This window comes from Juglans microcarpa x Juglans regia, chromosome 1S (assembly GCF_004785595.1).
Source record: "Juglans microcarpa x Juglans regia isolate MS1-56 chromosome 1S, Jm3101_v1.0, whole genome shotgun sequence".
NCBI lineage: Eukaryota > Viridiplantae > Streptophyta > Magnoliopsida > Fagales > Juglandaceae > Juglans > Juglans microcarpa x Juglans regia.
In genome coordinates, this window is record NC_054595.1 from 7,416,342 (window position 1) to 7,433,086 (window position 16,745).

The following is a 16,745-nucleotide window of genomic DNA, read 5'->3' on the forward strand; positions in this document are numbered from 1 at the left end:
AGCACTCAATTCTCGAAAAATTGGAAGAGAAAAATTCTCATTCATTCAAAATAGCATAATCAATTACAATGCAAAACCGAAATAAGTAGTACTAGGATTTGGCTAGCCCTCCCCCAATTATTCCCTCTAACAACCTTAATCTCAAACATAAATCAAACTGCTAAGTTTAACGAAACAATCTTATCAAATACCAAAAATAAAGGAAACAAACTGAAACAAATTAACAAATAGATAATCTCCCTAATTTGAAGGAGATATTCGGCCAACCGTCTAGCAACCGCCCAATCCCCTAAAATCAAGGGGTTTGCCTCCTCCCCTAAGTTCAAGGGATTTGCCAACCAACCCCTAAAATCAAAGAATTGGCTAACAACTTGATCCTCCTCTAGTTAACCTTGTCTTGGGCGCCCAAGGACCCATCACCCGTGCCATGCATGCACCCCAATGCCACCCTCCTAGCCTCGGCATGCCTAACCCGTCTAGTGGCATTACGAATGATCCTTCTTGGATCTCCATCAGCCGTCCAAGACACAAACTTTTTAGGGATACCTGAGTTGCTCCCTTCAACGAAAAATGTACTTCTTTTTAGACATGTGGGTACAGTCAACGAATTGGGTTGCTCACGCTCTGCAATGGACGCTATGTGTGCAAATTTTTGAATTTCCTTGATCTCTCTTCATCCTCATACTCTCAGTGGAGATAAGATGAAGGGAAAATGTTCCTAACTCCATAAACCTAGAGGCGTATTGTTCTATTGTCATATTCCCCTAGACCAAGCTAGCAAAGTCCTTCAACTTCTACTGCCTTACTAAAGTCAAGCAGTACTGATCCTCAAATGCTTTCTTATATCTCCCCATGAGATTTCCTCCAAGGGCTTCTAACTCCATGGTAATTAATTGTCTCTTAGTACCCCATCATAACGCTGCCTCTCCTTGTAGCAAGTGACTTGCATACAATACCGTTTGATTCTTGGTGCATCCACACACTTTGAAAGTCCTCTCGATGTCTATTATCCACCTTTCTACCTTCATGGGACCCTCATTATCGAAGAATCCCGGGTAGTGATATGCCAAGAACTGCTTATACGTACTTCCCCTTTGCTCTCCTCTGGGAGATTCTAACAACTTATCTTGTAGATGTCGAGCATATAGCTCGTGCTACTACTTTAGCACCTCCAAAATTTAACGCTCTCGCTAGATTCTCATCCCTTTTATCTCTCGGCGATCCTCCCTCGTGTTTGCCATAGAACCCAAACCTATCGCTTTCTATCTCATTGCTCATTTCTAAAATGCAGATCAAACCTAGGATACTAAATTTCCAAGCTTAAAACATTAAAATCAACTCCTATATTTATAGTACTGTCCTACACAATCCATAGGTTTACCCAAAGTCTCGTACTATAGCACTCTGATACCAAGTTGTGGCGTCCCATCCCTCATGTAAGATTTTGGCGTGCTTCTGTGGTGCAAAGGGTGCCAGCCAAGTTGTTAACACCCGATATTTGATCGGGTTAGGGGTGCCTTATCTAGATAGAAGTGCACGTGTGGGATATAATTATTAGATTGCAACGGGAATAATAAAGGTTTAGTCAATAAATTAGACCTTGTAGTACTAGAGTCTAAAATGCATTCTAGAAATCATTACTATCATTTTTCAAAACAATAACATAGAGTTACATACAACCCAAAATGGCTTCTTCATCGCCTAATAAGGGCCATACTGAATACAGTTGGTTAGACGGCGATTTCAAAAATTGCTACTGAGAGATAATGCTCCTGAAGATGCAATGAAAAATTCATGGAAATAGCGAAAGGACACGTATATGTATGCTTTGGCGAGGAACCACCTTCTAAGGCGTAGACATACAGGTCCGCAAAGAATGCCAAGGAATGACCCACTTAGTTAAACACATTGTTATATAAGCATGATGAGGAATCACCCTCCGAGAAATTACCCTCTTACGCATTGTACTTGAAATCATGAGTATTATTTAGGCAAGGAGTCACCCATCACTCTAGTAAGTCAAATCCATAAAATCATATTGGCTTCACTTTTAAAACTTCCAACACACAGAGGTTCAACACATAAATAATCAGCACACAAACATTCTTCGCCTAATGGGCAAACAAGGGTTGAGTTGCTCCATTGCTCAACATCGGGAAATCCATTCTACCTAATTGACATGGTGCAAGCCAACTCTCTTGTATGATAACACAGGTCGAGTCTCACACAGAGATAACACGTTGCATCAGTGAATGTCTATCTGGCCAACCAACTCAAAGACACCAACACATGATACGCTGAGAGATTCTACATTCTAACTATCAGGTAAGGCCAACACAATACCGCCCCAGTCCAATCATTCACAAGAATCCCTCTACCCATTTGAAGCTCATGGCAACATCTTGTTGGAATGAGCTTGGGGAATTCAGTCCTGTTCCATGAAGATTAATGTATGATACACTTATTCACACTGAGATTATGAATGTAAGATAAAACATAATGATCCAAAACAGATTTATTCATGTCACAAAAGGGAAGGTTACAGAAAATGCAAATGCCTCTTACATACTACATTCACCCCATATTCCCTAGTCCTGTCATACAAGCTAACCTACCATAAAGCGTCGGGCTTGCTACTCAGTTAGGTTGCTCCTTCCTTGCTCTCTCTGAAGACTTCGGCTCCACGAGGTCTTTGGTGCTTAAGATCGTAAAAGTGAGATTTTTTCCCATGTCCAAATTCCTTTTATAGGGTGGGACTATCAGGCATCATTTTGACTTATCTCTGAATCTAGACATGCATGAATAGGAGTCATTTTGCCTTGATTGTTGCAGTGCAGGATTACAAAGATAGACAACCAAGGTTCGCACTTCTTTAAGGCCTGCCAACTCCTCAGTCTATCCTTGAATGAGGGTTTTCCACATGGCGTTGGGTAATACCTCTAGGTTAAGATAATATGACTTCTCGGTTCGTAATCCTTCTAGCAAACCCACTCCAGATGTGACCCTTCAAGTAGAGTATGAGATTCTACGTACAACATTGCCACTCTTCTGAGAATCTTTTATGTTGCTCCTAAAGGCTCCCCCATATCTGACACAATTCATCCTTAACCATTGCTTGCCTTGGACGAGTAGCTCTTGTCCCATCAGAGCCATTGGCCTCTTTAATGCTTCATTCCCACTTGCATGGTGGGTGACTTTCCTAGCTTGGCTACTGTGACGCCCCCAACGTCCGCTTGGGGTGGAATGAAAACTTAAAGAGTCGAGACATGCAACACAAGGTTGCGTACCCCCGTACATGATAGTTATTATGTAATGCATCCTAGTTTGCAACTAGCAGTATGCAATAATCGCTACAGAAATAAAGATGAAAGTATAATTTATGCAAGAATAACTAAAAACATCACAATTCATTAGTGATCATCAAGTTCAAAGTACCAAATGTAGTATAATCTTAGTACAACTAAGGGTCAAAGTCAAATCATCTGCTTTATGCGTTCTAAAGCATGAAGGACTTGGGTTGTAAACATCAGGATTAAATCCAATTTCCTTTCAAGGTCTGGCTCTTCCTCAATCAGTCGGATCCTGTGCTCCATCTAGCTCATCCTCCTTAAGACTTAACATAACTTCTACCATTCTAAGTGGAGTTTTAGTAGTTCCACAAGGGGTGAGATTTACTCAAAATCTCAGTAAGTTAAACAATCAACGTGCACAGAGATAAATTAAGCATGAAGAATGATAAATATGCAATGCATGAAATGTAAAAAAATCAGTATGCATGTCTCCCATCCAGATTCCTTAACATTTTTAGAGAAATGGAGGAACATGTTTTCATTCAATGAACATTTTTACTTCCATTTTTCAAAACATAACTTCATCATAAAAATTATTAACAATTCATATAACATCATAACGTGTGGTAACGTCACAGTTCCTCATATGCACTGTCAGTACCTGCCAATGACCACAGTACAACTCATGTGGAGACTACGTTGTCTATAGACTTATTCTCAATGCATTGGTAAATATAACATAACATTATAACGTGTACACCCACCAACATTAGGTGTCATAACATATTGACTTTGTTTTGGCATTCTTTAAAAAGAACCCATTAGAAATCCGTTGATTGTTCTTTGTCAACTTAGGGGTTACCACTCCATTCTTAAACACTCCAGAGTGGACATAAGAGTTCCACTAGGATAATTCCCCATCCTACCCTTTGAGGTTGTGAAAAAAATTATTTTCATGCTATGCTTAAAAAATGTTTTTCATGACATGTGCATATGTGGCAAGCTTTCATGCAAAAATGACATTTATAGATGCAATATGCAAAAATGGTGAAAAATATCACATGTCATGTAAGTATGCACTCAATGTATCATATAACATGATATTTTATGTTCAAGATGATAATTGAAATATAAATGAAACATTTATCAATAATTCATAAATAATCTATCAAGGTGTAAGTTAGAGGCTTAGAAACTTCCTGAGTAATCGGAAAAATGTCGTAGCTGCTGAAATCAAGTGTGTACTAAGTTAGGATTAATACTAATATGGATGAGGTTCAAAATCAAAGGCTTCAAAAATAGATATTTACAAAAATACCCCTAGACTTTCAAAAATTGCCATTAGGGTCCTAATGTTTTACTAATTGCATCGAACTCCAAATTTAACCAAATTTCATAGACTTCATATTTTTGTCATTTTAAAACCATATATATATCCTTGGATTTCTAAAAATCAAAGTGAAATTTGCTCAAATAGTCCCAACCCGTGGCATGCACTCTAGTTGATGCCTAAATGCGTTTTCAACTATTGATCCCTATGAATGTATGCATATGAGATTTTATTTAATCACAAACAATCACTAAGGTCTTTAATGATATGATGAAGGTTAATTCTTGGATAATCAAGTTCATCCCAACACTTAATCATGGCTAAGAATCCTTAATCACCAACTTATTCAAAACCCATACATGCTTTGATGATCAAAACAAGATAGAATTAAATCCTATCATGGCATGCTTTTGATTGAAAATTAAACCTTCCATAATCATTTTAAGATATAATAAATTATATCAAATCATACTTAATACATGTCATAGCTAAGTTCCACTTAAAATCATTTAGACATTCAAACCATCCTTTAATGACCCAGTTTTGAACTAAGCATGATGTTCTTCTCTAAAGTCCACCAAATCTCATACCAACACTTGAAAACAAAGTTTGAAATGCAAAATAAGATCAATAGAAAGAAAACTTACAAATTGTGTGGCCTTCAAAGCTCTCAAGCTCATGAACACTCAAGAACTCACCAAAAACCTACTCGATTTCACTCTATTGCTCTCTAAGGGGGAGAAGTGTTCTCTAGACTTAAGAGAAAGCTTGGAGCTGAGGTGTGGATGAAATGAGAAAGTGAGGAAGGTATTTATAGGTGGCCAAGGGGTTGGAGACATTGGCTTTGGTTCAAGGGGATTGGTGGAGGTGGGTGGTGTGTAAGGAGCTGAATTTTTCAGATTTGCTTCCATTGGCTTATGTCACCTTGTGTGGGGGGAATAGTGGCCTCAAACCACCATGATTTCCTCTTTACTATGGCTACAATGGTCCGATGGAGGTTACCAAGGCATGGGGTATAGTTCAGATGTCAAAAAGCCAAGCAAACCACCTATGGTCTTTGGTTTTGGGTGGTCTTTGGTGGGAAAAACTGAGTCACATTTCTCATGATGGCAATGGGGCCTCTTGGAGATTGTGTGGTGATGGAGGTGGGGTGGTTACCAAGCCAAGGCAGATGGTTGGTTGAATCTCAACCCAACTGGTTCCCACTCAACTAGACTAAGGGTGCAATTGGTTTGGTTTGTGAAACCAATTTTGTCCAAGGCTTATTCTGGGTTTGAAGGGGTCTCATGAGGTGTCTAAGGACCATTTTAACCTTGAGGAAAAGACACAAAAATATTGGATCTAAGGGAAAAACAGTCCATGCACTCAAAGGGGATACACATTAGTTGATTGATGAAGTTTTGGGGTTTGATATGTCATTTCCCTTAATGACATGTGGGGAGGTTTATCTAGGATATTAGAAGGTATAATTATGATGAAATGGAATAATAAATCAAGAAAATTTTGGATTAAAAGGTTAAGAAAAGATTAAGATGAAATTAAGCTTCAAAGTATGACTTAAAGATCATTAATCTCCTGTATGTTGATTAATGGTCTTAGCCAACTTTCAAAACTTAATTTGGGCATTTAGGGTATGATATGTGCTTAAGGAAACCTATGGTATGGTGTATAGAGCTTTCAACTTGAATAGTGAAATAAACCCAAACATGGTTTTGGGCCTTGTTGGCTTAAAAAGGCCAAGTATATGGGTTGATGGCTTATGAGCTTTTGGGCTTGAATGAGAGGGGGCCTCATTTTCAGATTTTGAGGGTTGAAAAGAGATCTCAAAATCCACTAAGATGGGCTTGAAAGAGCTTGACTTGGCCTAATTGGACCATGGGTCAATTCTACACCAAGTTTGGCCCAAAGGCCTTAAACCTTCCTTATGTTTGGGCCAAAGCTAACTACTAAGTCTTGAATTCCATAAGAGCTTGGGTCAAGGCTTCTTGGGCTAGGCCTATGAATGTTATAAGTTCCTAAAAGCTTCACTGTAATGCCCCATACCCGGGTGGGTTAGAGAATTACTACTTGTCACTTATAAACATGTTTCTCAACAATTCTAAAAAAAGAAAAAAACAAATTCTCCAAAAACTTCATAAGCAAAATCAATCTCATGTCTTCTAAATAAACACCTTAAAAACCCAGCAAAGTCAGTATTGCAACAATAATAAACCAAGGGGTCCGCAACCTCCCGGTAGTCATAACATACCAAACTGCTAATTTCATAACTCCTACTAAACCCAAAACATAATTAAATCTAAAAGACATCAAATCTAAAAGACATAAGAATTCCTTCTTTTAACATCATCTCCTCAGCTTAACCATGCTCACCATTCTAATCCAGGTACTCAGTTGGACTCTCCACATCATCTGAAAATATTATGAAGATAAGGGGGGTGAGTTATCAACAACTCAGTAAGCAGAGGACATATACTAGGGTGAAAACATGAACATTTACAAAGTACAACATGCAGAACAAAATATTTTCCAGAGTTATCATGCAGAACAAAACATGTTTTCAAAAGTAACAGAGCAAAGGTTTTAAGAGAAATAAAACCCATAGTACTTTCGCATAGCATAAACTGAGCATCATCATCACATCAAAACAGAGCATCTCACAGAGCAGAGATCATGTTTCACCCCCGTGGTAGAGTTGTGCTAACCCTGGTGGCCAAACCAGGCAGAGACAAAGGTGAAATCTTTTCCTTATTCTTCTCGAAACCCCGAGTGTGAATACAGGAAAGACCACAATAAAACCATTTTGTTTCCAAAGTGGGTGCACTCAGAGACAGAGAAGTTGGTACCAACCCAAACAGAGCAGAGCATAACAGAGTAAATTTTCACATATTGAAAACAAAAGTCAAAGCATCTTTATAAATAAATGCACAATTTTTCAGATTCTCAATATCGTTTTTTTTTCAAATTTCAGAGACCACATGACAGAATTTAGCTCATGTCTACACAATACATATCAGAAAATATTTTTCCTTTTCCACACAGATTTCATGAGTAATGCAAATAAGTGACCAAGGTTGGTTTTGTTTTCCCAAGTTCTCATTTCATCACAAAATATGCAAGTTTTCAGAAAGTCAACCTCAGTCTTAATAACTCGTATAAAATCTAGTATAGGAACCCCGCTTACCTGACTCCTGCAGTGTATTATCTATGCCTTGAAAATAATCTCTATCAATCTCGTCACCTATTCATAAAAAATAATATATATAAACTAAGTATTAAAGACTAACAACAATTTCAATCTAAAGAATTAAGACCCAAATTCTAAAACATATTTCAGCAAATTTAACTCAACTCAAACTGCTATCTAATCACTTGGACAACCCACCCTTCAACCCAAAATATCATATACCAATTTCAATATTGACCGATACATCCACCAAACCAAAGTCACACACACTTTGTCACACGTAACCAGGCATAAAAATTAAAAAAAAAAAAAAAAAAAAAAAAAGAAGGCTTGACTGCCAATATCAACTCAAACTGCAACTTATAACCCACAAGAAAATCACATCAATTCAATAGTCTATATAAACACTCAAACAACCATCAACAACCCCGAGTAGTTACAAAACTCCTCCCACACAGCCACGTCAAAATCAACAGCCACCCTTTATAAATCTTCTTCAAAAACAACTCACCAACAATTTAACCAAAACAAAATTACACAATAGACGTCTCTTCCCGTTCACAACTCCACAAAAGAGAATCCAATACTTCTAAATATTAATCGGCACCCAACTAGATTCACTACTTTTTATTTCCGAAGCATAAACCACAAATCACAATTCATTGCTCTTAGATAGGAAAGGGAAAAGAGAAAACTTACCAACGTGAGGGACTCTCGGCAACAAGTCTAGTTTTTGTTTTCCACCCAAAAATGCAGCACCAGGAATTAGCTAGAAAAATCACAGGTGAGTGAGTGTGTGGACGAGAAAAAGAGAGAACAAAATCAAAGTGTGTGTGTGGCGTTTGTGAAACCAAGAGAGGGTCTTACCTTCGTTCAATAGGGCTCAGCGTCAACCCACTGAGGTTATCCACTTCGCAGACGGGAGAGAACAAGAGAGAATAGAGTGTGAGTGAGCGACTAAAGGGGAAATCAATGAGGGAAAAAAAATAAATCGCATCTGCACTACCTGAAAACTCCAAGCAAAAACGCAGAAAAACAGAGGGTAAGAGAGAGGATGTCGACTTTAAGAGAGAAACCGATTGTGAGGGAAAAGAAAATAGAGAAATGGTTGGCAAGAAACTCGGACTCACGAAACAGACCCAAACGAAGAGAAGAGAAGAATTGGGAGAGGGAAGGAAAGAATGGGTATTGGGTGAGTGAGAGACGGCTAGAAGCGAGACAATTAAAACCGAAAAGAGAAAGAGGGGGGGAAGAGAAAATAAGGAAGGGGACTGATGCAAAAGAAAAACTCACCCAAAACGGCACCGTATCAAGCTCTCCATGAAAAGGTTGGGCCTTAATCGCGGGACCGAGCCTGACATCACTGGGTCTTACACTCACTAAATTCACTAATGGGCTTGCTTCTTTAATCTTTGCTTAATGATACTAAGTGCCAAGGTTAAGGCTAACCTCACTATCAACATTGATGTTAGTAATAACCCAAAATTAAAAGCTTAATCTAGAGTGTTTAAGGGTTAATCCTAATAGTTAATTAGGCGGGGTGTTACACCTACCATGGGGCGAGACGCTTATCTCCACCTTGCTCTAGGACATATCTACCAAGATGTCTACAAGGTGCTTAGTCGCTCATACGTTGGACTAGCTATACTTTGCAGCACCCACAACAATTTCCTTCACCAACCAATGGAGTGTTTCTCATATTTCTTTCCATTCAACCAGATTGGTGATCTGCCCCCTTGTATTGGCTGGGCCCTCACGGTTGATCTTTGGGATGATATTTCACATTTCAAATGTTTTTTTCTTTTTAGCGTTGCTCATGTTTATAGAGAAGGGAACCGTTTAGCAGATAATCTCGCTACTCATGGAGCTTTGGCTAGCAGTGTAAGTTTCTCTTCCATATTTGAACTTGCTAAACATATGGTTGACACTTTTTATATGGACCATGCAAGTATCCCCAACTTCAGGCATTAGTTTGATCCTCATAGTTTCTTCTTGCATTTCCATCCTAGTTCATTCTTAACAATGGCATTTCACTTTTCATAAGAGCTTGTTTTTGAGATTTTGATTCATAACCCCTTGCTTTTTTTGTATAAAGTATTCATCTGCCACAAGTGTGAGTTTATCAATAAATATGGGGTATCATGATCTTCTTAAAAAAAAGTATGGTCAAGCCCCATCCACATAATTTTTAATGGAACACAAGTTGAGTTCAGACTTTTCATCGAGTTGGATTTTATGTTCACGAATAGCTCATTTAATATTCGAGAGAGTTCGAACTTGTTCACGAGCTGCTTCATTTAGATAAAATAGATTGTATATATTTGATTTTATAACTTTATGTACAGATTTTGATAAACAATATGAAACTTTGACCTTTTGCTAATATCTTTATAAAATTATATATACATAATTAATATGAATGATTAGATTCATAAAGATTCAAGTGATATATTTATATTAGGAACATTATTTGCTCAAATCCATTTAAATATTCTCATTATAAATATAGAGATAAATGAGTCGAGTAGAGTTTTATTTGGGTTGTATAGTTTAAAAATTGAGCCGAACTCGAGCGGTCTTGAGTAGTATTGTTTATTTATAGACACTCGATACAATGTGAAATAGCAATTTATCACGCATCCATCCCAGCTTGTTACGTTGTGAAAGTTAAATGTTGCATTTGAGGACTTCCTTAATTACCTAGCTATTGTAAACGATCCTCATTTGGCCCACAAAAGGGTTAATTATGCTAACTTTTCGATTTCATACGTTCTATGACAATACGAAAGCCATCATGATATAGTCACAGATTTTCTTTTTTTTTAAGTGAAAGAAACACATTACACAATAATATTATAAAATAAGAATATTTTTGTAAAATGATATTATTTTTATACGATATTTTATAGAAATATCTTTTATTTAAAATATAATTGTATAAAATATTATAAAAAAAATGTTATATATTAATCATTTTCCTTATGATATTAACAAAACGAGCAGAGGAAAAGTTTTTAAAAATTCATTTCATTTCATTGCATTATCATTTACAGTATGAGGTCATATTATATAGACCTGAGTAGTGCTACACGAAAGGAAAAAAAGAGAATATAATGCAGTTACACTAGCTGCCAAAAAGTAACAGAGTACAGAATCAACAAAGGGATGTTCCTGAAGCTTCTTCTTCTGAGATGAATTTCCAGATCATTGTCCAGCTAGTGAATAGAAGCTTATATATATAAAAAAATCTATTCATCATTTCAATTCTTATTATTTTGTTATTATTTTATAATATAATATTAAATAATAAATTTATAAATAAAATATAATAAATAATTTTTAATAATTTATTATTATATATGATGAAAAATAATAAAAATTAAAATAGAGTAACATTATTAAAAATAAAAAAAAAATCATGAAGCTGATTGTCAGGCCCGGCCCACATCACTAAAGACGAATGCCGATGGAATACACGTCTATTAAGTAGTCACTCTTTCCTACCAAAATATATATAAGAATTCCCTTCTTATTGCAATAAATTATCAACGACCATACGTTCCTCAAACGAGCAGTTCATGGTCGACTATAATAGTGACACTAAGTCATAGCTAGGCTAGTGGCCAAATAGAATCAACAGACAAATTCCATGAAGGTGATATTATTGCTCTATATAATATATGAGTAATGCTGGGCTGCTGTCTAACAGTGTCACTGGGCATGCCTTCTAGGCAAGATTTTTTTTTTTTTTTTTTTATATTTTTTTCACATTTAAAAAAAATTATCAATACATTAATAATCAATTTCTTAATCAATAAATAAAAATAAATATTAAATATATAAAAAGTCAAAATAAGAAGAAAAAATGAGAGAGCATAATAGCATTATTCGTAATATATATATATTCATTCATACATAGCAAACCAACCCTTTTATTACACAATGGCGATGGAGAATCTTAAGCTAGACTCCACTGCAAGTGGAACCTAGCCATGAAGAATTAGAATCCATGCCTGTTTAATAATTACCAAACACACCAATCACTCCGGCTTATTCAGTTGTAAATATATCTCAAGCCTAACTTCAAACACAAAAGCAAAGAGAAAATCCTCTGTGTCCCTAAGTATGATTGCCATTAACGCGATCCTTTACGTAGGACTCGGCGGAGGGCTTCCTGGAGAGAGAAAGGTGCACCCCAGGGTCATGGTGAGTGCATGAACAATTGTAGAGGATGGAGTTGTTAACACTCTGCACATTGCTGTTCATGAATGCACTCATGGGCTTTGAACCTGTTACTTTTCCTTTGTGACCCTTTTCCCTTTTAGGATTCCCCTCCTTATCGCTACTACTACTCATGCTTTCCGACTCACTTCCATGGCTTTGCGTTTTATGATTCCCTTTCTTGTAAGCAACAGCTTCATGTTTCTTTGGAGATTGAATGAGTTCCATGAAGGCGCCTTTGTTTTCGCCAGCAATTGTTATAACCCTCATACCCATCTCCTCTGAATCCCAATTCTTTTTCCCATTACTTTTCTCCTTTTTCTCCTTTGTCTGAACTTCTTTTGACACTTCTTCCTTTCCAATTGGGACATTGTTGGGCTTATAAAACTCACCATTTTCCCTCTGCGAATCCCCATTCCCACCAAGCCACGGCTTGGGCTTATCAATTGTCTTTTGGATCAGGACAGTTTTCTGCTCGACTGCCATTGGGATGTTCTGCTCAGACTCGACCTCGGACTTCAACTGGGAAGGCGGAAGGATCAGAGGAGAGGGTGGTGGGGCAGTGGGCTTGGGTTTAGGTGACTTGGGTGTGGTTTGAACCACAGGGCTAATGGTTTTGGAAGGTGGGATAGGGGTTGGCACACGAGCAGTGGTTGTGGTAGTGCTTGGAACTACTGTAGTGGAGGAGAGAGTCTGCGCTTGCAGTGGTGCTTTATCAACTGGAGAAGTTGGAACTGAAGCTGCTTTAGGGACAGGATCAGAAGTTGGAACTGAGGAGGAAGGAGCAGCAACTTTGGCTTGAGGTGATGATGGCACTGAAGATGTGGGTTTGATCACAGTCACTGATGCAGATGGAGCGGAGACTCTTCCAGTTGGAGAAGATGGAACTGAGCGAGTGGTGGCCACAGCTGGAACTGGGGCTCCATTAGAAGGTGGTGCTGGTGGCGGTGGTGGCGAGGCAACTGCTGGGATTACCGGACGAGTAGCCGTAGATGGTGGTGGGGCGGGTTCTTGAGATTGAGTTGGCTGAGACGGGGCCAATGGCCTGAATGTAGACCGAACTAATGGTACTGGGCGTGGCTCCGGAACAGTAGCAGGGGCAGGGGCAGGGGCAGGGGCAGGGGCAGCCGGTGTTGGGTTCGAGCGGGCTATGGAAGGTAAACGGAACAATGGACGAGGTTGGGTGGGTTGGTTTGACATTTTATTAAGATGAAATGTGCAAAAATGGCTGAAAGAAGGCTAGTACAACCAAGCAATTAGAGAGTTAGGAATGGGGTACATAAATAGATAGCCAATTTGTGCTGTTATTTATAGTATTTTACAATGAATGAGGATCCCAACTTGTGAGAAAGAAAGACACGCCAAAGAAACAGGGTGAGAGAGGAAACATCCAAGGCATCAGATGCTGCACTGCATTTGACAAATGTTCACCAACTTAAGTTTGGTATACAATTCATGAGTAGTCATGCATACAGAAGGGTTTGCATGCCTTCCAGCCCATGAATGATGGGACTTTACTCTAAAATAAAGTGTCTCCTCATTTAACTAAATAAACCAACGTTGGGAAAATGTTGGCATCCATCTGATCAGAAGCAAGAGATTAATTTTCACTAATCTCATACCAATTTAATTTTGTTGTGAATTTACCTGTATATATATATGTTTTGATGCAAACCTATCTATATTTGTGGCTTTCCATGCATATATATAGTTATTTACGAAGAATTTATCTTTCAGAGCTACATTTTTCTTTGAAAGAAATCATAGAAACAGCAATATTTGTGAATTGTGATTCTAATTCTTTGAATTTTCCGACCCACATTAGGGAAAGTAGCAGCTTAATTAATTCTAGCAAGATAACATATTCTTCCATCTTTGAACTGCTCCAAAATCGGCAGATTTTTAGATTTAAGAAATGATGTTTACAATTTTAGAGTGTGTAAGTCCTACACACTCCCTTTGAGAAAAGTGGATAAATTTGAGACTCACATGAAAAAATTATTTTTTTAATAGTAGACTTTACTTTTTTTCAAAGAAAGTGCGCGGCGCTTGCATACCTTAAAACTGTAACTAGTCTTTAGATTTTCTAGTCAAGAAATGAGGGCCGGCTCAAGGGTTAGGCAACCAAGGCCTCCATAATTAAATAAATAAATTATCACCCTCAAAATAGAAATTATAGAAAAGAGATAGAGAATATTTTAGAAGTTCTACTATAAAAAAAATCTTACCTAAAATGTAAAAAATGTTCAAACAATGGTGATCAAACTAGAATAGAAGTGAAAAAATGATGATGTATTACTCTTGAATATTTTCTAAAATATGATATGTATTTTGATATTGATGACCTTGATTTGTTTTCAAAATTAAGTAAGAAAAGAAGTATTACCAATAGGACATAATAATTCAATTAAATACAAATTGGATTCTCTTTTAAATTGTTATATTCTTATATATATATGTATGTATATATGATTAAATAGCAAACCAATAATATTTTTTTGCATGTAGAGAATGAAGTCCAATTTTTCAATAAAATCTCATTATTTTATATATATATATCTTAATATTGTTATCATTTTAAATTAAAATCTCATATTAATAGCTCGATCGCTTTAGCTAGGCCAGCATATATAGGATCGATCGGTAGATCAGCACTGATCACTAGTGGGCACAATTAATTTTCTGATTTTTTTGGTTGTTTAATGTACGTATAATGTTGATTTCTTTATATATATATATATATATATATATATATATATATACATATATATAAAAGAATAAAGGAAGTTAAGCATATTGTTGATAGTCTATGACTGTGCTTGTTGCGGCTATCTCATGCGCCTTAAAAAAAAGCATATATAAAAGAAACACGGTTTTAAAATTCCATAATCATGGTCAACATTAATGCAAATATATGAAAAGTAAATTAATTAAGCATCGATCGTTCCTGTCCGTCTACAGTTTGCTTGCTCCTGACTTTGCTTGCTCCGATAGCAAGATTTTGATGCTCTCTACAGTACTTTTTTCCTTTTACCTTTCCCTGATCACTTTGGAGATGCTTCAGCCAGCCAGCTGCTTCTCCAAGTACTTTGCTTTAATGTACGTACGGTCGATTAAACTTTCTTTTTTCATTTTGCAAGACGTTGGCGGTGTTCTTGTAATTGAAATGCTAGATAGCTAGAAAAACGACCACCGTAAAGGAATAGTACTGGATATCCCAATATCCCAATGCATGGCGACTCAATGAAAACCCAACGTACATATCTCATCGACCGTTGCAAAAGAGAGATCGAAAAAGAACTTAGCAGACTGTATGCATGGGAGGAAGGAATGCAATGGAAAAAAAAAAGAAAATGAATTTCTTCAAAAATTATTCACTTAGTGACATGATATACACTAGATCAATACATGAATCAGTGGCTAATTTTCATGAACAATAGCATTATTATGACACATATATACTATAAGAAAAAATGGACTTTTGTGACTAATTTATTGCAACTAAAAGATTATTCGTAACTAATTTTAGTTGTAAATAGTCATTTCGCTGTAATTAATTAGTCGCAAATAACTAATTTTCTTGTAGTACTAATTTGGTGGCTACTCATGAGTACTTATATGGCTCTCATAATTGCAGGGAAATTAATCAACTTGGAGCCATTAAAAAATATTTCACTTTTTTATATATTATTTTGTTGTAACTGAACATGATTTTCTTGCCCTTGTTGCTAGGAAAAGAATAATGCTGGCTCCAACAAAGATTTTAAACGATTTTATGTTGATTGAGTTAATAGATTATTTTCTGTACAAAAATCTTAAAACCATGCATGTTTTCCATAAAAGGTAATATCATACACCACATTCTCATACCGCCATATATGTAAGATGCAACACATTTATTATCATTGGATGATAAAGAATCAACTAAAAAAGGATAATTTAATGGTGAGAAATGTATCACATCTTACACAGTGGAATAAAAATTAAATAGTAGTGTAGTATATATAATTTAATTTCTTTTCATAAAAACAAATTAAAGTTTATTTTCTTTTTCAAAATTAAATTGTCAGATGTGCTTTTAGTCCTCAAGCAGGTGATGAATGCTCCTTGATCATCATGCTTAAATAATACGAGTTATCAGGTCCTGTGTATTCATATATACTTTTCTTTTGTTTTTCTTACAAGTTATTCCTCTCCTAATTAAGTGCCTTTCCTTGTGAGCATTCTATTTGTTTATTTGATATTATCTATTAAGATTCTTTCTAACAAGTGCTAAACCTATTTTTTTGAATTCTCGAAAACAAACATTATGCACCATATATATATATACCTATTAAATTGATTATGTTCGATTAAAAATCAACCTCGATCTATCCAATTAGCGTTGTTCGTCGTAACCCAACCCTTTATAGAAGGCAAACCCATTTAGGGCCCAAGCCCAGCCCATATAAGCCTCATACCAAACTCTATTTTTTCCTTCTTTTTGCTTGTTCTATTAGAATTCTTATATTCTCTATCATAGATCGATAGCTACAAGAAATAATAAAAGGGTCATTGGTGCGTGGTAGTATTAGCCGGGATGCTCCTAAAGTCCACCACATTTTCTTTGATGATGATGGTATCTTGTTTGCCAAGTTACCTTAGAGGCAAAAGTTTGAATCCAACATGATATTCTTTCATTTGACGAAAAACCCTTCTAGCTAGAATTAATACCAGTAAG

At 36.5% G+C, this 16,745-nt stretch overlaps 1 protein-coding gene across 1 annotated transcript; it reads right to left on the bottom strand.

Annotated features, from left to right (window-relative positions):
* Positions 1–11,720: 11,720 nt before the first annotated feature.
* On the bottom strand, positions 11,721–13,314 carry LOC121247094 (mucin-2-like). Its single transcript, XM_041145430.1, has 2 exons — positions 12,796–13,314; positions 11,721–12,759 (listed from the first exon to the last, which is right to left on the bottom strand). Exons 1-2 carry the CDS (start codon positions 13,223–13,225, stop codon positions 11,924–11,926), a joined length of 1,266 nt encoding a protein of 421 aa, XP_041001364.1. The 5' UTR covers positions 13,226–13,314; the 3' UTR covers positions 11,721–11,923.
* Positions 13,315–16,745: the final 3,431 nt, after the last annotated feature.